This window comes from Cervus elaphus, chromosome 24, assembly GCF_910594005.1.
Source record: "Cervus elaphus chromosome 24, mCerEla1.1, whole genome shotgun sequence".
Lineage (NCBI taxonomy): Eukaryota > Metazoa > Chordata > Mammalia > Artiodactyla > Cervidae > Cervus > Cervus elaphus.
This window is the reverse complement of record NC_057838.1, coordinates 41,642,884-41,663,893: the sequence shown is the minus strand read 5'-3', so window position 1 is coordinate 41,663,893 and position 21,010 is coordinate 41,642,884. Positions and strand designations below refer to the sequence as shown.

Below are 21,010 nucleotides of genomic sequence, written 5' to 3'. Positions count from 1 at the left end.
TGGTTATTCTACCCAAAGCAATCTATAGATTCAATGCAATCCCTTTCAAGCTACCAACGGTATTTTCACAGAACTAGAACAAATAATTTCACAATTTGTATGGAAATACAAAAAACCTCGAATAGCCAAAGTAATCTTGAGAAAGAAGAATGGAACTGGAGGAATCAACCTGCCTGACTTCAGACTTTACTACAAAGCCACAGTCATCAAGACAGTATGGTACTGGCACAAAGACAGAAATATAGATCAAAGGAACAGAATAGAAAGCCCAGAGATAAATCCACGAACCTATGGACACCTTATCTTTGACAAAGGAGGCAAGGATATACAATGGAAAAAAGACAACCTCTTTAACAAGTGGTACTGGGAAAACTGGTCAACCACTTGTAAAAGAATGAAACTAGAACACTTTCTAACACCATACACAAAAAGATATGCATCTTCTAATAGAACCTGTGCTAGACGCAAATTATCTTTTACTGTCCAATAATGGACAAGTCATTGTACTTTTAAAAATCAAACATAAATTACAGACAGAATTTACCAATCTGCCTTTACTTTCCAAAACTGTTATGAAAACACCCTCTCACCATCAATCAACACCTTTCTTTATCTTTTCCCTTGTGGTGGTGGTTGAAATGCAAGTATACAGATAAACCAGGCAGTTAAGAGCAATGAAAAAAGTGGACCAGTCTAAAGACGATCAAGGACAACAAGCACTGCATTGGAAAAACAACAGAGAAGGGTGGGGACTATGTGACATGTTGGACAGACCATGACCACTTCAAGGGAGCAGCTGCCCAGCTCCTTCCCATCATGGGATGGAGGGTTTCAACACCAGGGCTTCTACTTTATCAGCAGAGTCAGAAACTTCCAGCTTCTTGCATGCAGTATCCTGGGTTTTAAGTACTGCCATAATTTTTTAAAAAGCCGAACATGAGGCAAGCTGATTACAGACATCTCTGGCAAAGTCTGGCTTATTGGTGACAACTTTCCTATCTCTGCTTTAAGACTTTCTTTGATAGGACACATGTATATGTATCACCAAGTCCCTTCGCTGGAACTCTCACAACATTTTTCATTGGTTATGTTGTTGTTTAGTTGCTCAGTCGTTTCTGACTCTTTGTGACCCCATGGACTGCAACACACCAGGCTCCCCATCCTCCACTATCTCCTAGCATTTGATCGAATTCATGTCCATTGAGTCGGTGATGCCATCCAACCATACGGTCCTCTGTTGTCCCCTTCTCATCCTGCCTTCAGTCTTTCTCAGCATCAGGGTCTTTTCCAATGAGTCAGTTCTTCGCATCAGGTAGCCAAAGTATTTGAGCTTCAGCTTCAACATCAGTCTTTCCAATGAATATTCAAGGTTGATTTCCTTTAGCATTGACTGGTTTGATCTCCTTGCAGTCCAAGGGACTCTCAAGAGTCTTTTCCAACACCACAGTTCAAAGGCATCAACTCCTCAGAGCTCAGTCTTTTTTACTGTTCAGCTTTCACATCCATACATGACTACTGGAAAAACCATAGCTTTGACTAGACGAAACTTTGCCAGAAAAGTAATGTCTCTGCTTTTTAATATGCTGTCTAGGTTTGTCATAGCTTTTTTTCCAAGGAGCAAGCGTCTTTTAATTTCATGGCTGCAGTCACCATCTGTAGTGATTTTGGAGCCCAAGAAAATAAAGTCTGTCACTGTTTCCATTGTTTCCCCTTCTATTTGCCATGAAGTGATGGGACCGGATGCCACAATCTTAGTTTTTTTGAATGTTGAGTTTTAAGCCAGCTCTTTCACTCTCCTCTTTCACCTTCATCAAGAAGCTCTTTAGTTCCTCTTCACTTTCTGCCATAAGGGTGGTGTCAACTGCATATCTGAAACTATAACTGACTATTACTGTTGTTATTCAGTCACCCAGTCGTGTCCAACTCATTGCGACCCCATGGACTGCAGCACAGAAGCCTCCCTGCCCTTCACTATCTCCCAGAATTTGCCCCAAGTTCATGTTCATTGCACTGGTGATGCCATCCAGCCATGTCATCCTCTGACACCCTCTTCTCCTTCTGCCCTCAATCCTTCCCAAAATCAGGAACTCTTCCAAAGAGTTGTCTGTTCACATCAGATAACCAAAATCCTGGAGCTTCAGCTTCATTATCAGTCCTAAGAGTGAATATTCAGGGTTGGTCTCCTTTAAGATTGACTTGTTTCATCTCCTTGCTGTTCAGGGGACTCTCAGGAGTCTTCTCCAGCACCACAGTTCAAAGGCATCAATTCTTTGGCACTCTTCCTTCTTTACAGTCCAGCTCTCACAACCATACATGACCACTGGGAAGATCATAACCTTGGCTATACAGACCTTTGTTAGCAGAGTAACATCTCTGCTTTTCAACACACTGTTTAGGTTCATCATAATTGGCTATACCCCAATACAAAAGTTTTTTTAAAAAAAGACTTTTTTTTTTATAAGGCATATAATTTTGGGACTCTGATGTTTCAAAGGAGAAATTCCCTCTCAAATACTTAAGCAAATATTGTTACCAATCTGGGACAAGTCATTTGCTTATGCAAACTGATCAAGACAGATGTCACTTATAAAACATCTGACTCGGAAACTGCGTGGCTGTTGGACAAGATACCTTCAAAACTGGGGTTTTATCAGAAAATGTTGGTTAAGGGCACTCACAGAAAGAAATCCATTGATAAAGAGTCAGTGCTATGGAATGGGAGAAAATATGTGCAAATAAATCAATCAACAAGGGCTTAATCTCCAAAATATACAAATAGCTCAGACAATTCAATGACAACAACAAAAATAAACCAAGCCGATCAAAAAAAACAAAAATGGGCAGAAGACCTAAATAGACATTTCTCCAAAGAAAACATACAGATGGCCAATAGGCACATGAAAAGATGCTCAACATCACCAATTATTAGAAAAATGCAAATCAAAACAACAATGAGCCACCACTTCACACAAGTAAGAATAGGCATCAGTAAATAGTCCACAAATAACAAATGCTGGAGAGAGTGTGAAAAAAAGGAAATCTGCTTACACTGTTGGTAGGAATGTAAATTGGTGCAGCCACTATGGAAAATAGCATGGAAGTTTCTCAAAAAGCTAAAATTAGAGTTGCCATTTGATCTAGCAATCCCACTCCTGGGCTTACCTACCCAGGTAAAAACTATAATTCAAAAAGATACATGCATCCCTATGTTTAAAACAGAACTATTTACAATAGCCAAGATAGCAAGACATGGAAACCTAAACATCTACAGACAAAGAAATGGATAAAGAAGATGTGATATAAAAAAAAAAAAAAGATGTGATATATATACAGATACCTATTTATATATAGAGAGAGATACCTATATATACAGATACCTATATATATATATATACACATACAGATACCTATATACAGAAAGAGATACCTATATATACAGATACCTATATATATACACACACATATATATACAGATACCTATATATATATATATACAGATACCTATATATAGAGAGGGATACATATATATATATACACACACACATATATACAGATACCTATATATATATATATATATATACAGATACCTATATATAAAGAGAGATACCTATATATACATATACCTATATATATATACACACTTATATATATATAGATACCTATATATATACATATATATATAGATACCTATATATATATATATAGATACCTATATATATATACATATATATATACACCCACAGATATCTATATATATAGAGAGATACCTATATATACATAAACCTATATATATATACACCTATATATATATACACACCTATATATATACAGATACCTATATATATATACAGATACCTATATATAGAGAGATACCTATATATACATAAACCTATATATATATACACAGATGCCTATATATATACCTATATATATATACAGATACTTATATATATATACACCTATATATATATATACACACATACCTGTATATATAGATACCTGCCTATATCTAGATATATACACAAAGAGAGGGGGAGAGAGAGAGAGATTCCATAGTGTGTGTGTGTGTGTGTGTGTGTGTTGGAATGAAATGGAACAATGGACTATTACTCAGCCATCAAAAGAAGAAAATCACGCCATTTGTAGCATTATGGATGGAACTACAGATTATCACGCTAAGTGAGATAAGTCAGAGAAAGACAAATCCTGCATGGTACCATTTATATGTGGAGTCTAAAATACAATACAAACCAACAGCTACGAAAAAAAAGAGACTCACAGAGAACAGAACTGCGGCTGCCGAGGGGGAGGGGGAGTGGAGGTGTGAAGGAACAGGAGTTGGGATCAGCGGCGGCAAACTACTGCATACAGGACGGATAAACAGCAAAGCCCTACTGTGCAGCACAGGGAACTACATTCAGTATCCTATGACAAACCATAATGGAAAAGAAAATGAAAAAGAATGCACACGTATAATAGTTCCTTTTCTATACAGAAGGAATTAGCACAACAATGTCAACTAAGCTTCAATAAAATTTTTTAATACAAGGGAAAAAAAAAACAAAAAAAGAGCCAGTGCTTCCTGAGATGGGCACACCTGGCTCGATGCCTCTGTGCTTCATCAGAGAGGAGAGGAGGCATCTTGACTGGTTAGTCGCTTCAAGGAAATGAACAAGTTGGAATCATCACTCACTCATCTGGAACAACCTCAGCATCTAGGAAATTTGACGTTTCTGGCCAAACTGCTTCCTTCCCTCCTCCATGACAGCAAAGTCAAGTTATACTATAAATGTACCTTTCCATGTGGAGATTATACGTTACCCTAAAAATGATGAAACTAATTTTCACAAGTGTGTCTTGATTTCAAAATGGTCTATAGCAACTATATTCCTTCTAGAGTTCTTCAAAATTTTACAGTTATTTTATATAACAAGCTCTCCATAGAGACCTTGATTTAGCATACATACTTCTTGTTAGAAAATCCTTTTCCTTGAATAGTCATGAGACTAAAATTCTAAGTTGCTCCTATTTATCCATTAGAGAAAGTCTCCTTATGTAATCTTTCCAAAGTGCATTTAAACTAAAGTCATGATATCACCACCTCTTGTTAGAGATGCAACCCTCCTAGAATCACAGGCTAGGAGATGGGTCATTTGCAGATTGAGCCCCCTGTGTTATCGATTAGTTTTCTTCTCCTCCTTTACTAGCAACACTCACTTTGTCAAACCAAACTCAAGATAAGTCATGCATGAACAGTTCATCAACTAGGGAAAATGGGAAAACCTTCCATAAAATAAATAGTTTGGTACCTCAAACACCATCATATCTAATGTACATTGTGTTCATCTCATAAATGCCAAAGTCCTCTGGTCGGCCAATTGGCTCTGAAAAATTACAAAAAATCTCCAACTCCTAAAGGCTGGTGAGCACCTCTTAATTTAACTTTATTTTTTTCACTTTGTGAAATAGGAAGAGTATAAACACAAGATGGGAGCACTTAGCGCTTCTTTTAGCATCATCTTTCTGGAGCTGAGAGGGCTGCCCAGGGCCTCCACACATAGCCGCCTCTTTGGTCTCCAACTCAGTTCTTCTCAAGACATTTTTAGGGCCTCCTCCAGAGGCTCAGGCCCAAACAGATGTCCCTCTCGCCCCCACTTCAAACTGGTGTGGTGTGAAGAAACACAAGAGGGAAGAAGGGGAAAAAAGCTTTGGTAACCATGTGTCACAGTATAGAAAGTGGTTCATATATTAAGAGAAAGTCAAAATGAAAAACCAGAAAATATGTAGCTAGGTTATGCATTATCACGAAAAACAGCTTCTAGCAGCTTCTCAGTTGAACCAAGCAGGTGTGACCCTAGAGGATTAGACTGACGATATCATGGTACACAGGTGGGGCTTCTGACTGTGGAAGACAAATCTGAACTCCCAAAGGCAAAGTTTCTCAACCTCGACAACACAAGAAAAGCACAGCGGCTCATGCTCAGTGTAGGGGATATATTAATACTAGCTGCTGCAGGAAGCATCCCTGGCCTCTCCACCCTGGAGTCCCAGAGCACAGCATCCATGGTAACCGAGAAAGCCTCCAGACTTGTCAAGTGTCTCCTGGTAGCAAAACCACTCTCAGGCGAGAACTTCCAATTTCAGGTTTGAATTTGAATTACAGACTGTCCTGACTTAATGATGGTCCCACTTAATGACTTTTGACTTCACTATGGTGCAGGACAGGGAAGCCTGCATGCTGCAGTCAATGGGGTCACAAAAAGTAGGACATAAATGAGCGACTGAACTGAACTGATGGTGCAAAAGTGGTATTCGACTCAGTAGAAACAGAATTCTGAAATTTGACCTTTTTTCTGAGCTAGCAATAATCTTTTGTGATACTGGGCACAGGCAGGGGCCGCGGCTTCCAGTGAGCCACGTGCTCATGAGGGTAAGCAGTCTATACCGTTCATCTGTATCCATCCGACCGCTCTGTTCTTCACTTCTGATACTGTATCCAAATAAATGGCAGGATATTCAACACAAGTATAAAATAGGCTCTGTGTTAGACGATTTTGCCCAACAGTAGACTAACATGGGTGATCCGTGCACTTTTATGGTAGGCTAGACTAAGCTGTGATGTTGGGTAAGTGAGGTGTATTAAATCCATTTTCAACTTACAGGATCTTCAGTTTGTGATGGATTTACTGGGACACAATCTCACCAGAAATCGAGGAAGATACACATACTTGATGCTCAATTACTGAGTACTATTGCTCTGTGGGCTCCTCCAGATGGGTTAGCTATACTTCAGAAATTCCAGTCTCAGAGAGAGCACTTACACACAGCCTGCACCAACAGGAATTATGTAGCCAAAGCCTATCAATTTTATAGATCAGAAAATGAGGCCCAAGACAGATGGACTATCTAACTGAAGTACTAGATTTAATGGTGGCCCAGGCTTTGGTACTGTTTTTGTTTTTGTTTTTTTTTGGTCTGTTTAATTTTACTGAAGCATAACGATTTACAATGTTATTTAATTTCTGCTGTACAGGAAAGGGGCTTAGTTATATATATACATATATATATATATTCTTGTTCATATTCTTTTCCATTAAGGTTTATCACAGGATACTGAATATATTTCTCTATGCTATACAGTAGAACCTTATTGCTTATCCATCCTATATATAATAGTTGGCATTGCATCTGGTAATCGTAAACTCCCAATCCTTCCTTCCCTACCTCCAATGCTGCTTAAAAAAAAAAAAAAATCCCCCAGACACCTCTATAAGCAGCCAGGTCCAGGCTAGGAATGGATCTACAGGGAGATTCACTTTAGACCAGAATCTCTGAAGAGCCTGTGTGGATGACTTCTAGACTGTGTTCAGGAAGAACTGCTCACCGGGATCAGTCTGTGACAAAGAACGACTTCCCCTTTACCCTTAAAGTCCTAGCTCTCAAATATATCTTGGGTCAAGCAAAAAACCCTCACCTTTCTCCCATCAGTACCCACATTACAAGAAGACCTGGGTGCTCCTGAGATTCAAACAGCAGGCGACTGGTTGAAACACAGGATTTATTCATAAGGTGGGCAGATGTGTTTGCAGCAACTCTATTAGCATGAGAACAACATTCTGCACAGAAAACCCGCATGCAAATTTCACCCTGATTTGGCAACTGCAGGCCTAACACTACAGAAGTGATTACATCAACTGCTTCCTCTGGCTCACAGCTTCTAAACCTTGAGAAAAACCAGAACTCCTACTTTCTGCAATTGGCTTTCCACTTCCCCATCCCACTCTGAGTCGAGTTCCCTCTCTCTAAAGACCCTCTTAGCGGTCGATAGTCCCACAGGGGGCCCAGCAACAGGAGTCAAGCAAGCAGCCCATCAGGGATCCTGGAGGATGCTTCTGATTCGCGTGCCTCAGAGAACTGACTCTATCACCATGTGTTCCCAAAGGTCCTCCTTCTGCTGGGTCCCTTGGAGCTTCTGTCATGGACATGGGTTGTTTCCGTCTGCCAAGCCAGTGTTCCTCTTCGTCCTGGTAACCACACCCTAGATTTTTGCTTTCTAAGGAACCACTCCTCCCCACTCTCAGTCCTCCAGATGCAGGTAGGCCGACCTTCACTTCTAATACCAGGTGTGGAAGCAACACTCAGGGTTGGCTCAGCAGACCACGTGACCCTCTGATCTCAGAGACTGGTTCAAAGATGGGAACATGAGGCTACCTGGGCCGAGAGGCTGGATTCCAGGAGGATGGCATTCCTGCTGAAAGAGATCGACTCCTGTAACAAATACTGCTGAGAGGACAGGGCTTGGGCCGGGCCAGGGGAGCCACCCAAGAATCCTACAGAGGAGAAACCACGAGATGGAGAATGGCCCAAACCCCACAAGCTGGCATGGGTTTCCAATCCGGCTCTGTCTTAAGTCATCAACCTCATTCCGGAATCGCAACTTACTGTAATCATTTAAGCTCCTCATGTCTAGGCCAATTTGGAGTTAAGTGCCTATTCCGGTTAACTGAAGTGGTCTACCAGGTATAGAAGACATGGGGCTCTTCCGAACCATTTGCTGTTTATCAAATTCACTGAGTATTTCTGAACAGCTTGATTTCCTTGGGGCCCTAAAAAAAGATGGCTAAAGACTTTAACAGCTCCATATCACCTATTAAATCTCAATCTCCTCAGTCTGCCATTTCAAGCTTGTGGTGACCTGGTGTGACTCATCTTGGTCAGCCTCCTCCCAACCCCTCCCTTTTGGTATCATACTCCTGCCTGCACGCACTCAGAATCCCCTCACCAGTCCCCTCATGACCTGTCCATCCTCTCTTTGTCCTAGGGTCTCTCACCAGTCTTTCAGTTTCCACTCAATGTCACCTCTTCTAACACATCTTCTGTGATGCCACCAGCTCAACGCCATGGCTCCTCACCTGAGCTCCTGTGGCTTGTTGCCTATATTCCTCTCTGCACAGGGAAAGTGTGTTTCAGTGTGGAGGCCCATAGCAGGCTATCAAGAACATGCTATTATTACCAGTATAGTCACAGGTGACTTGGTTCTTTGTGCCCAGTTCCCTGGTTCAGCTGCTAAATACTACATCTCTCAAGGGTCCATGTCCCATTCATTCTTAGTTCCCTGTAGCACTAAAAAGATAAGCTATTGAACGACTATGATCACATATTGATATCTGCTACTGTTTTCTTAAAAACAGCATGTGACTTCATATTGCCAATATGGAAATCATGAGATGGAGGCACAGAATCAGTTATATCCTTATAACCTTGGCTGCATCTGAGACGAAGTGAGAAGTGTAGGTAAAATGGAATGCAACTCAAGTACAGTCACCTCTTGGAAACAGTGACAGACTATTTTTTTGGGCTTCAAAATCACTGCAGATGGTGACTGCAGCCACGAAATTAAAAGACACTTGCTCCTTGGAAGAAAAGCTATGACCAACCTAGACAGCACATTAAAAAGCAGAGACACTTTGCCAACAAAGGTCCATCTAGTCAAAGCTGTGGTTTTTCCAGTAGTCATGTATGGATATGAAAGTTGGACTGTAAAGAAAGCTGAGCACCAAAGAATTGATGCTTTTGAACTGTGGTGTTGGAGAAGACTCTTGATAGTCCCTTGGACTGCAAGGAGATCCAGCCAGTCCATCCTAAACGAAATCAGTTCTGAATATTCATTGGAAGGACTGATGCTGAAGCTGAAACTCCAATACTTTGATGCCATCTGATGCGAAGAACTGACTCACTTGAAAAGACCCTGAAGCTGGAAAAGATTGAAGGCAGGAGGAGAAGGGGATGACAGAGGATGAGATGGCTGGATGGCATCACCGACTCAACGGACATGAGTTTGAGTAAGCTCCAAGAGTTGGTGATGGACAGGGAGGTCTGGCGTGCTGCAGTCCATGGGGTCGCAAAGAGTCAGACACGGCTGAGTGACTGAACTGAACAACTGAACTCAAGTGTTGACATCAGGACTCAGGGTTTGGAGACAACTCAGTTTGGTCTTAGAGCTTGGCTTTGTCTTTGTTGTGGGATCTTGGGCTGGCTTCTTATCCTGTAGAATCTGTTTCCTCATTGGTAAACTGTGGTTTCTAGAATATGTCTCACAGGGGTCTCAGGAGGCATAACATTCCAGCACACGGGAAGCATTTCACCATGTGACAAGCAGCATGTGTTCCAGAAGCAGCAGCCGAAGGAAAATGCCTGTGACCCCATATCCCACGCAGGGTGATTTCTTGTTTGCCCTCCCTACTTCACTGGTCCTCCTAGTCTGTGAGGATTATATTTCAGGTGCTTATTTGTTTTTCAGCTCTTCCTAGGGCTGGAAATGTCAGTCTTTCATTTCTGTACGCTGTATTACTCCCTTGTTCTCTCTGAAAATGACTGTTTAAAAATCTTTTTGTACCATCCTTTTACCTCCTTTACATCATGATGCTGACCCTGAGCATGCTGTCCCAGGACACTCAACTCTCCGTTTTTTTAGTCTCTGTTTGCCAACCTTGGCAGTTTTAAAAAGGTCCCCGATTCTACAGGGGAAAGTTCAACAGGACAATCACCATCATCTTTCTATGGTGCCTAGTGCTGAGTTGGTAATCCAAGAATATTTGTGTCCTTCCTTCTCTTGATGATGGTCAGTCAGTTCTTATATAATCAGTCAATTGTTATTTACCAAGTATCCTCTAAGTACCAGGGACTGTGCGAGGCCTGAGTACGTACGGTGAGCCAGACAGACATGTGTTTCCATCTTGGCCCTCTTCCAGTCTGCTCTGGAACATTTCTTTGCTGTAAATGGAAGGACGAAGGAAGATTGGAACTTCACCAGTGCTCATCTTACCCTGCCATCTCCTTCTTTATTAAAATTGCAACATGAAGAAGAAAAACAACCACCCTTCCTCCAAGAAGGCGCTCATAATTACCTGCACTAGTCACTGGGAAGCGAATATGTTCACTGCTCTTTAATTATATTGGCCTTATTGTTTCATAAGAAAATAAAAAACAGTCTCAACAGGGAGACTGCACAGAGCAGAGGAAGCCAAACATAACTTATGTACCTTATTAAAAACAATTAGGGATTGTTTGATGAGGCAGACTTGACTCCAGATGGCTAGCCTCCATATAGCCATGGTTCTGGTTTCTTTTCACCTTCCCCCAGCCTCTTACCAATGTCTGCAGCATCAGTTTCCTTAAAATACAAGGATGGGATTGTAAGGGATGCTGTTCCCCTGTTCACGCCTTTGCTCTTATTGATGGCAACCTAACGTTTGTGGGTTCGGGTCTTCTCTGTCACCATCTCCACCCCAGGGCTCAGGCTGTCAAGGGCATGACTGAGAAACACTTGATCAGTCTCCTCAGACCTCTGGGTTCACCCTCCTGCATGAGCAAGTCTGCCCGAGGGGACCTTAGGGACCAATCATGGATCAGCTTGCTGCTTCATTTTAGGCACGAGTAGGCCAGGAGGCATACAAAAGGCCCGTGTGATGTCACACTGGCTGCCTTCCCTGCACCCACATCCTCCCTTCCCACCTCCGTCACCGCATTTCAGTGACACCCCCAAACGAGGCTCTCCCCACACACAAACGTGGGTCTGCACTCTGCCTGTGCTTACGTGGCGTCTTCTGCCCAGACTGCCCTCATGCTCAGCTCACTGTTAGCTTACAACTTTCAGCGAAGGCATCGGCTCCCTCCCTTGCATCCCATCCAGCCTCTACACCTGGGCTGTGCGGATGGCTCCCTGTGTTTTCTTAGATCATAACAATCTGTTCGAGGTTCTGTTTTCCTTAAGAAACCACAGGCTCCTTGAGGTCAAGGACTGAACTATATTTATCACCAGCTTCCCAGTACAAGACACAATTAAAGGAACACAGTTTGGGGGCTCTCTATCTGAATTATCTGCTAGAACCACAGGGTAGTTTCTTAATAATATGCCTCCCAGGGCCATACCTACTTGGGAGATGGTTTGGTGTGGGGCCCCACAATCTGTGGGCCTTCCTGGTGGCTCAGACGGTGAAGAATCTGCCTGCAATGCACAGTCTACATTTTCAGCAGCTCCCCAAATGGTGCTGGCGATGTCCAGCAAACGTGGTGAACCGTAACAGTCATCACTGAACAAGAGTTTGTGAAACTGTGCTCCTCCATGCTAGGAAACAAAAGACATTTCTGGACTTTCTATAATAGGTTTTTATTGGTCATTCCTGACTGAGAAATTGAGACATACGAATGTATGGGGAGTAATTTATTTTCCCATTTGCTTGGTGATGCTCTAAAAATAAAGGGAAAGAAATAAAAGTGAGTACCAAATAGAAGACCTGTCAAACCTAAACATCCACTAACAGAGAACTTATTAAATGATTATGGTATGCTCATACAGTGGAATCTGACAGGGCCACTGAAAGGCCAACTCTTTAGCTACAGACATGGACCAATACCCAACACACATTAAGTGAAAAAAAGTAAGATACAAACAAAATTTGGTACCTGTTGATGGCTGAACTGTGCTCCCCTCAAAAACATGCTAAAGTCCTTATCCCTGGTACCTTGGAATATGACCTTATTTGCAGAAAATGAGGTCCTACTGGATTAGAGTAGGCTCAAATCAAGACACTGGTGTTTTTATAAGGAGAGAGAAATGCAGATACAGACATAGAAGGTCATGTGAAGATGGGAGCAAAGACTGGAGTGATGCAGCCACAGGAGCTAGTGGAGAGGTATGAACATGTTCCCTCAGAACCTTCAGGAAAACCTATTCTACCAACAACTGGACTCCCAGCTTCTGGGCTACAAGACAATAAATTCCTGTTGTTTCAAGCCACCCGGTCTGAAGTGATTTGTTATGACAGCCCTAGGAAACTAATACAGTAGCCTATCATTCTGTGTAAATTATTAATATCGATCTATCTTTTAATACGAGACTCTTTCTGAAAGGACACCCAAGAAACTGAGAACAACCATACCTCTGGGAAAGAGAGGTATGGCTGGCAGCAAGAGGAGTAACAGATTTCTTTTTCCGTGTGTGCTTTTATGTGTTTTTTTTATACTACATTCACATGCTATTTATGTAATAACCAATGATTTTACAATTATTGTGTTTTTTTTTTTTTTTTTTTACAGTTTGGATCAGCTGCAGAAATAACCCAAGAAAGCTGCTTAACCTCTCAGAGCCTCAGACTTTACATTAAGAAAATGGGATAATAATATTATCTACAGTTGACGCTTGAACAATGTGGGGGGTAGAGGCATCAACCCACCCATGCAATTGAAAATCCATGTATAACTTTACAGTTGACCCATCTGTAGTTCCACATCTGGGGATTCAACCAACCTTGGATTGTACAGTGCTGTAGTATGTCTTTACTGAAAAAATCTGCATACAAGTGGACACATAGAGTTCAAACTTGTGTTGTTCAAGGGTCAAATGTCCCTTACACTCTGTGCATGATATGCCTTGAACAACGCCTGGCACAGAAAGGGTCTCAAGGAGTGATCACAGTGGCTATTGTTTTCAGGGCCAGTATGTGATTTAAGTACTTCAACCAATAGCTAAAATCCAAACAAGGAATCATCAGGGAACCTGGAGGGGACCAGACTAGACTGTGGAGGCAGCAAATAATGCTTGCTAACCAAGTATAGCAAGTTTAGCTAACCAAGTACCGCAATGTGCTACACAGAGGAGACAGTCCTCAGCAGGCTTCCTCACCAGCAGCCGTGTCACGTTTGGGACTGGATGATTCCGCGGCTGGGGGCTGTGCTGCACACAGTAGGATCTTCAGCAGCACTGATGGTGTCTACCCACTGGGTGCCAGCAGAATGCCTCCCTCAGTTGTGATCATCAAAAAAGCCTCCAGACATCGCCTCGTGTCCTCTGGTGTGCAAACCCGACTCCAGTCGAGAACCAACAGTCTGGGATCAGTGGTTTCCGATGTGTGTCCTCCAGACCAGCGGCGCTCACATCACCCAGGAGCCTATTAGAAATGCAGAAGTTTTGCCCCATCTCTGACTTACCACATATGAATCTGTGTTTTCTGTTGTTGTTAGGTAACTTCCGTTTCTTTTTAATGTAGAACAAGTCACTCAAAAATTTTTTTCAATTAATATTGACTTTTTAAAACTTTTTATTTGGTATTGGGGTATAGTCGATTAACAATGTTGCCACAATTTCAAGTGAACGGCAGAGGGACAGCCATACATATACATGCATCCATCCTCCCCCGAACTCCCCTCCCATTGGGGCTGCCACCTGACACTGAGCAGAGTCCCATGTGCTTACAGCAGGTCCCTGGGGGTTTTCTATTTTAGATACAGCAGCGTGTACATGTCCACCCCAAACTCCCTAAACACCCCTTCTCCACCGGCAACCATGAGCTCGTTCTCTGTCAGTCTCTGTTTCTTAAGTAATGAACCTGTGTTTTAACAAGATCCCCACCCACATCATTCTTACGTACATTAAAATTTGATCAGTGTCGATCCACACCAGTGCCTCTCCCCTCCTAAACATAGAAATCCCTGCCCCTTTAGTTAAAAGCACAGGTAATTGACTCCGACCAAATCCACTGCATAGACTCCATAGGAGAAAGGGCTGGGAGTGGATATTTTAAAGTGATTCTGAGGATAAAAAGGTTGAAGAAACTCTACAGTGCTTCTACAGAGGGACAAAATTTAAGCTACTTTCCAGAACTTCCTGGCAAGAAAGTGTCGTGGCTCAAGAACTTGTTCTCTGGATATTCAACAAATCCTCATCAAGCAATGGCCAAGGGGCAAGCCTTTTTAAGAGACATGTCTCCGTACCATCATAAAGCCTACAGCCCAACTGCATGTTAAGTGACAGAGAAGCAGAATCTAGCTGACACTGTTCAAACTCCTGAATCCAGCTGTGTCAGAACCCTTTGACTTCCTCTTCCCAGGAGCTAATAAGGTAGTTTTCGCTTAAGCCAACTGAAGTTTGATTTCTAATAATTTGCCTTGGAGACAGTCTCAACTAACACACCATCCTTTGAGGTCACAAGACTAATTTTCCTTCCTATGACCATGTTTAAGAAAGCAACTTTCTAATCCCTAATATTGCTTTCCATGAAGCTCTGTCCATAGGGAGACAGTAGAGAGCTCAGTGAGGAGAATGTGATAGTTTCTGTAGTGACAGAGAGCATCATAAACGAATTACATTCCCGCTTTATATCCATCTCTTGCGAGTTTGGTTACTGTGAGTCAGTGTTCAGATTTTCACACATCTGGGTATACTTAGCAAAATGATGCCACATCCATACTCCACTGTGTTCTGGCAGGACTTCTTTAAATAGCAAAAAGTGTTTAAACCCAGTTAGTCTATAGATCTCCTCCCAATATACGCAATAGAAAAGTGGATCTTTCTTTTGTTTTCCTTATTTATAACTTTATTTACATGTTTATCTCTTTTTGTTCCTTTTCCTTCATCTTTCATCTTCTAAACGATATCTACAGTTAGTGCTTTATTTTTTTCATGATCCCTTCCACAGGCCAATATTTAATTTTAAGATTTTGTTTTAGGTGTCTCCCACGGGTCCCAAGTGCTCACACAAACTGATGCTTGGAGCTCCTTTATCTACAGTAATGTAAATTTCTATATAATGTAATTGGCAAATAAGCTCTGGTCTACGACCTGGTTGTCAGACATGAGTGGAAGGTCTTCCCTTGTGTATGGAGTACCAGGAGGGGAGGGAAGGTCAAACAATCCTGTTTGGTAATAAACAGAGATATGTGGTGAGTGCCTGCATCAGAGTTCTCCTGATCTTTCTAAATAGGCTAATGAAATGGATGCCAGCTAGCTGGAAGATTTTTGCAATTGCCATTACTGGAAGTCCTTGTAAGACAGAGAACACAGATTCGTCCCCGCTGATGTATAAGCTGAGGTAGATTGTCCCCATCAAGAGCTACCAAATATGAAGTAGGGCCAGCAAGGAGTGGGGTCTTTGCCAAGGACCCCCAGAAGTCCTGTCCCGCACTCTGGTGTGAACGTGGCTAAATCCTTTCATCTCACTGTACCCCTGCTTCCTCACCTGTAAAGTGTTAACAGTACTCGCCTCACAGGTTAATATATAAAATAAAATTGGCCCATGGTTAGCATCTCTGGATATTTGCTATTATTATTGGTACTAAAAGTTATGTATCAGCTTTTTTTCCTCCTTACTATGCAAAGTTGGGATTCCAAAGTGAACAGCTGCACGGCGTTATCATCTTTCTACACATTCACACATAGCAATCTTAATGATACATCACAATGAATAATTTGGCGTTATTTAGCTCTCTGTACACTAAGCCATGGACTGCATCAAACCCAACTCAAATAGCGATCTCGCTCTTCAAATTTCAGCGGCGAAGCCATTCATAAATAAAAAAACGGCTTCTTGTTTTGTATGAATCAATTCACAAGATAAATATTTAAATAAAATGTGGCTTCAATTGTGCTCTCTGATGGTAATTGCTGGTTCACACTCTGTTTCTACATCAATGTGGTTTCTTTTATTTTTTACCCCACACTGACTAATGAACAGAGCTGTCAGAAGCCCATTGCTCATGATCTACCAAGCAATACATTAGCAGTTTCACCTAAGTATAAAAACCATACTCACTGCAGTGAGGGAAATACACAAGTAACACACAAAAATTCCAAACACTCAGTGGCTATGAAGAGACAAAGGATCCTGGGTGATAAATGTAATTAACCAAGTAACTGACACTCTCTTAACATAGCAATCAGCCCTGAATCATCAAAGCTGTCAATAAAAAATATATACTGCAAAATCCAAAACCCTTTGTGCATAAAACATGTTCTATTTGGAAGAGCCCATAAAATCCTGTACCTGAGGTTGCAAGGGATAAGAAAAAGCTTATTTATATAATTTGGGGATATTTACAATCCCTACATTGTACAAAATCACATACTCTTGAATTTATGTCCCATTCAAAGCAGGAAGAATTCAGAATTTGTTACCTTTAAGACTAAAAAATCTTTTAAATGTCATTTCATTCATATCCTTACTATATCCATGGACGGTTCTGTTCCAATTTTACAGTTTATTCACTCCATGAAAACGTTATCGAGTCATTACCATGTGCCTGGCACTGCTGGGGAAAATAGATTCCAGGAAGAAAATTTCCAGGCTCTGACAGTCATCAAAAGAACCAGAAGGACGAGGTCACTGTCTCTCAAACTGCCATGCTCCCTAGAAGCACTGTAAACTCACAAACCGAAATTCTCTAAGATAGATATTTAAATAAAAAGTGTTTTCAGTTGTACTCTTTGATGATATTTATCAGCTCACCCCCCTGTAATTGTATCAGCATATTTTTATCTCCTTGCCTCAGGCTGATTAATAAACTTAAGATTTAGAAGATAAAGAATTGTGAATGCTTGTGATAAAAAGAGGAGATAACAACTACTCCAAATCATCAATTCTCTCTATTTCTTCACCTTGCCAATACCTTCTCTATCAGCTCTTCAGCCATGTGGCGAAAGAGAGACTGTACTCAGAAGTTGCAAAGCCTCTCAAATTACACCCTTGATGCTGGCATGCAAAAGTTGGGATTAAAAGCTAATGTCCCCTGTGAGGTGGGTCCCCCTGTAATTGACTGATGTCCCTATCTGCATTCTTCTGAAGAGGAAGAAGCCAAGCCTTGTTGTTAGTTCTGTCTAATCCACTCACACTGCTAACCTACGCAAATCAATGGCACCCTTTCTAGGGCTTGGAAAATCAAGAGTACAAGAAAAATAATGCTGTGTAGCTCAGGAAGTTGGCTATGGGCTCCCTTGGTTTCTTTTTTTCTCTGACCCTTCTTCTTATGAGGTAGATCAGAGTATCATTCAGAGATACCTACTTCCTACCCCTATCATGGATAGAGTGGGGACCTCCTGACTTCGGGCTTGGCCATGTGACTCACTTTGGCCAAAGGGATGTTAATACGTATGACAAGACTAAAGGCTCAAAAGCCCCGGTGAGGCTGGGCATGTTTGCGTGTGCTCGGGTACTTCCCAAGCGAGTAGCCCAAAGGATCCCAGCAGGACTAGGGCACCCGCCCAGCCAGCTCCAACCCTGGTCACCTAACCCAGAGCCATCATGCGGATATGGGAGCTAAACAGATGCCCTTCCTTAAATGCCACCAACATTTTGTTACTACTTGTTATTTGGCAATAGCTAACAACACAACTGGTCTCTGACAGCACTCATCCTGCATTCCCAGGTCCTGCCCAATAGGAAGATGCACCCCTCCCTCTCTTCAACACCTTTAAACTTTGAAATGCAACAGAAAAGATCTGTTAATCAGATAAAGAGAAACCCCAGAGTCCAAATTCTTAATTTCATGAAGGACTCGAATCGATCATTTCCCTCCATTGCTTGTAGCTACCACATTTGCTTCCTTCACTCGCATATATATCCCGAATTGCTTCTCCTACACCTCTGGGGCAGCTTCTTCCCCCTGCCTCTCCACAACCTTCTTCCCATCCACTCCATAAATTATCTGTCAGATGCTACTAAGGCAGAAGGGAAAGAACAGTATGACAATATCATCAAGGACACATGAAAAGATCACCTCAAGACAAAAAAAAAAAAAAAGATCAATGATGACAAATATTGCCATGTGGCTCAGTAAAAAAGGACCACCCGATCCAACCCCATGGCTCAAGCATGCCCTCACCTGCAACAACTGTCAAACACACCCTACATCACCGCCTCTCCTCAGGGCTCTACACAGATACTTGCAACTGCCCACTGGCTAGCTTCACCTGGATATCATGTAGGTAGTGCCTGCAAATTCCCCAGACTTGATACATTATACGCCATCTGGATGATCCCCTTTCATGGACCCCGTTTCGTGACAGATACATGCAAAAGATGCTAATGGTGTCCAGTTCATATTCTGGGGCCTTACCTGGTGTGGTACACCTGAAGCCCACCCTTCCTGATGGGCCAGAGTGGGCCAGGGTGCCAGAAACGAAGTCTCCCGAGGCACAGCCTTCAGCCCCCTGATCACACAGGGGCACGTGTCACCCAAGGAAGCTCCAGTCACTACAATGGCAACACCCTTGATAACTGGCTGACATCCCTAACCGGACTCATTCCCCACCACTGTGCAGCGGTTCCTAGTATCATCTCCCAGATAAACTACTTGTATAGGAAGCCTCACATCAGGGCCTGTTTATGGGGACAGCCAAACTGAGACAAAATGACTACTGATCCTAAGCTAGATTCTATACCCTCTCTTATACATGTCTAACTGACCCTTCCCCCCATTCCCAAATACACCAAATACAATCTTCTTCATTCATTCAAAATTACTACCAAGAACCTAAAACTCCAGGGGCTTGGGATGCAGCTGTGATCAAGGCAGTCAGGGCCCAGCCTTCAAGAGCTTTAACTCTAATGGGAAAGAGAGACAGAAAGAAAGACAAATAAAGCAACATATCATCACCTGCAGAGATGAGTTTTATGAAAGAAAGAAAGGAGGATGATGAGATAAAGAAATTGAGAAAGGCCATAGTCAGTAAAGTGGGCACAGAAGGGAGCAATGTGGGAGCTGGAATGTGGAGAATAAACCAAATACAGGGAGATTTGGGGGATGGAGGAAGGTCCTGTTGGCAGAGGGCACAGCACAGCACAGTGACCTGGAGAAGGGAGGGAGCTTGCAGGTCCAAGGACAGGGAAGGGGAGAGAGGACGGGGATCAACAAGAGTGTACATAATAAAGGAGGAGATGTGGGCCAGTTAGACCATGGACGGCCTTCTGTGTGATGATGAGGACTTTAGATTTTATTCTAACAGCCACTGAAAGGGTTTCAGTGAGGGTGTAACACGTTATGCTAAGATTTTAAAAAATTCCCTGCTGTCTGAGGATTATTTTGGAAACCTGCAAGCACTGAAGCACAGAGGTTCCTGTAATCTGACCCATCTTCCCTCAGGGTTCATCCTGAGACCCATCATAGCTTGCCCATAATACTTTCAGGGTCTTCAACTCTCCCTGTGAAAGTGTGCAAGCTGCAGACAAGTACCACAAATATGATCTACACCCCTGCAGAGCTCATAAGCAAATAGAGAGGCAGAAAATTCAGTAGTAACGATAGCACAGGGCCTTAATGGTAGAGCATGCCACTGGTGCAGCTGAGAGACTGGAAACTCAGACCTAGAGAGGGTTAGGAAGAAATGTGTAGGCTGAGGCCAGAGTAGGGGGATAGGAATTAACCAGATATGGACGTTCATGTGGAAAGGCTAAGGAGGAAACAGCATGCTATGTACAGGGAACCGAAAAACGGAGTCTGGTCAAGCTATGAGAATGCAGGTGGTGACAGACAAGGTGTAGGTTGTCAATGTTTAGTGAATGAATGAATGGGTGGGTCAAACGTAAGCCAAAGTGAAGCAAATTCGAATCTAACATTTCAGTCCTTCAATATTGCCATTCAAGAATTTACACTCTACCACAGATGACAACTTGACAAATGAGTTAAACTCAACTCAGGAAACACTGACTGAGTCCTTACTACAAGCCAAACACGTGACAATTAAGCAGCTGCAATAGATTTCTAGGGCTGGCTTCTGACCTGAAGAAATTCACAAATGCAAGCGACATGTGCATGACCATCCAAGACTGTGCTGACACTTATTAATAAACGACTTGTCGAAAGTGAGCCATCCCATCAACTTCAGCAAGGGTGCCAAGACTAGTCAGTGAAGAAAGAACTGTTTCTTCAACAAATGGATTGAGAAAACTGATATCCACATGTAAAGGGGCGAAGCTGGACCCTTACTCTTATTCATAAACAGTAACCCAAGACAGATTAAAGACCTAGCCACAAGATCTAAAACTACACAATTCCTAGAAGAAAACATAGGGGGAAATCTTCATGACACTGGACTGGCAATGATTTCTTGGGTATCATGCCAAAAACACAGGTAACAAAAGCAAAAAGAGAGAAGATTACATCAAACTTAGAAACTTTTGTGCATCAAAGGGTACAGTCAACAGAGTGAAAGGCAACCTGCAGAACGGGAAAAATATTT

The 21,010-nt window shown here is 42.2% G+C and overlaps 1 protein-coding gene across 1 annotated transcript in view; it reads left to right on the top strand.

Moving 5' to 3' along the window:
* The window catches only part of LOC122683057 (collagen alpha-1(III) chain-like), a 51,056-nt gene extending 34,973 nt beyond the window's left edge, over positions 1 to 16,083 (top strand). The window contains exon 2 of the mRNA XM_043886583.1: positions 13,099 to 16,083. Within this exon, the coding sequence (XP_043742518.1) occupies positions 13,099 to 13,120 (22 nt within the window). The 3' untranslated portion in view covers positions 13,121 to 16,083. The remainder of the gene's footprint in view (positions 1 to 13,098) is intronic.
* The last annotated feature ends 4,927 nt before the right edge of the window (positions 16,084 to 21,010 follow it).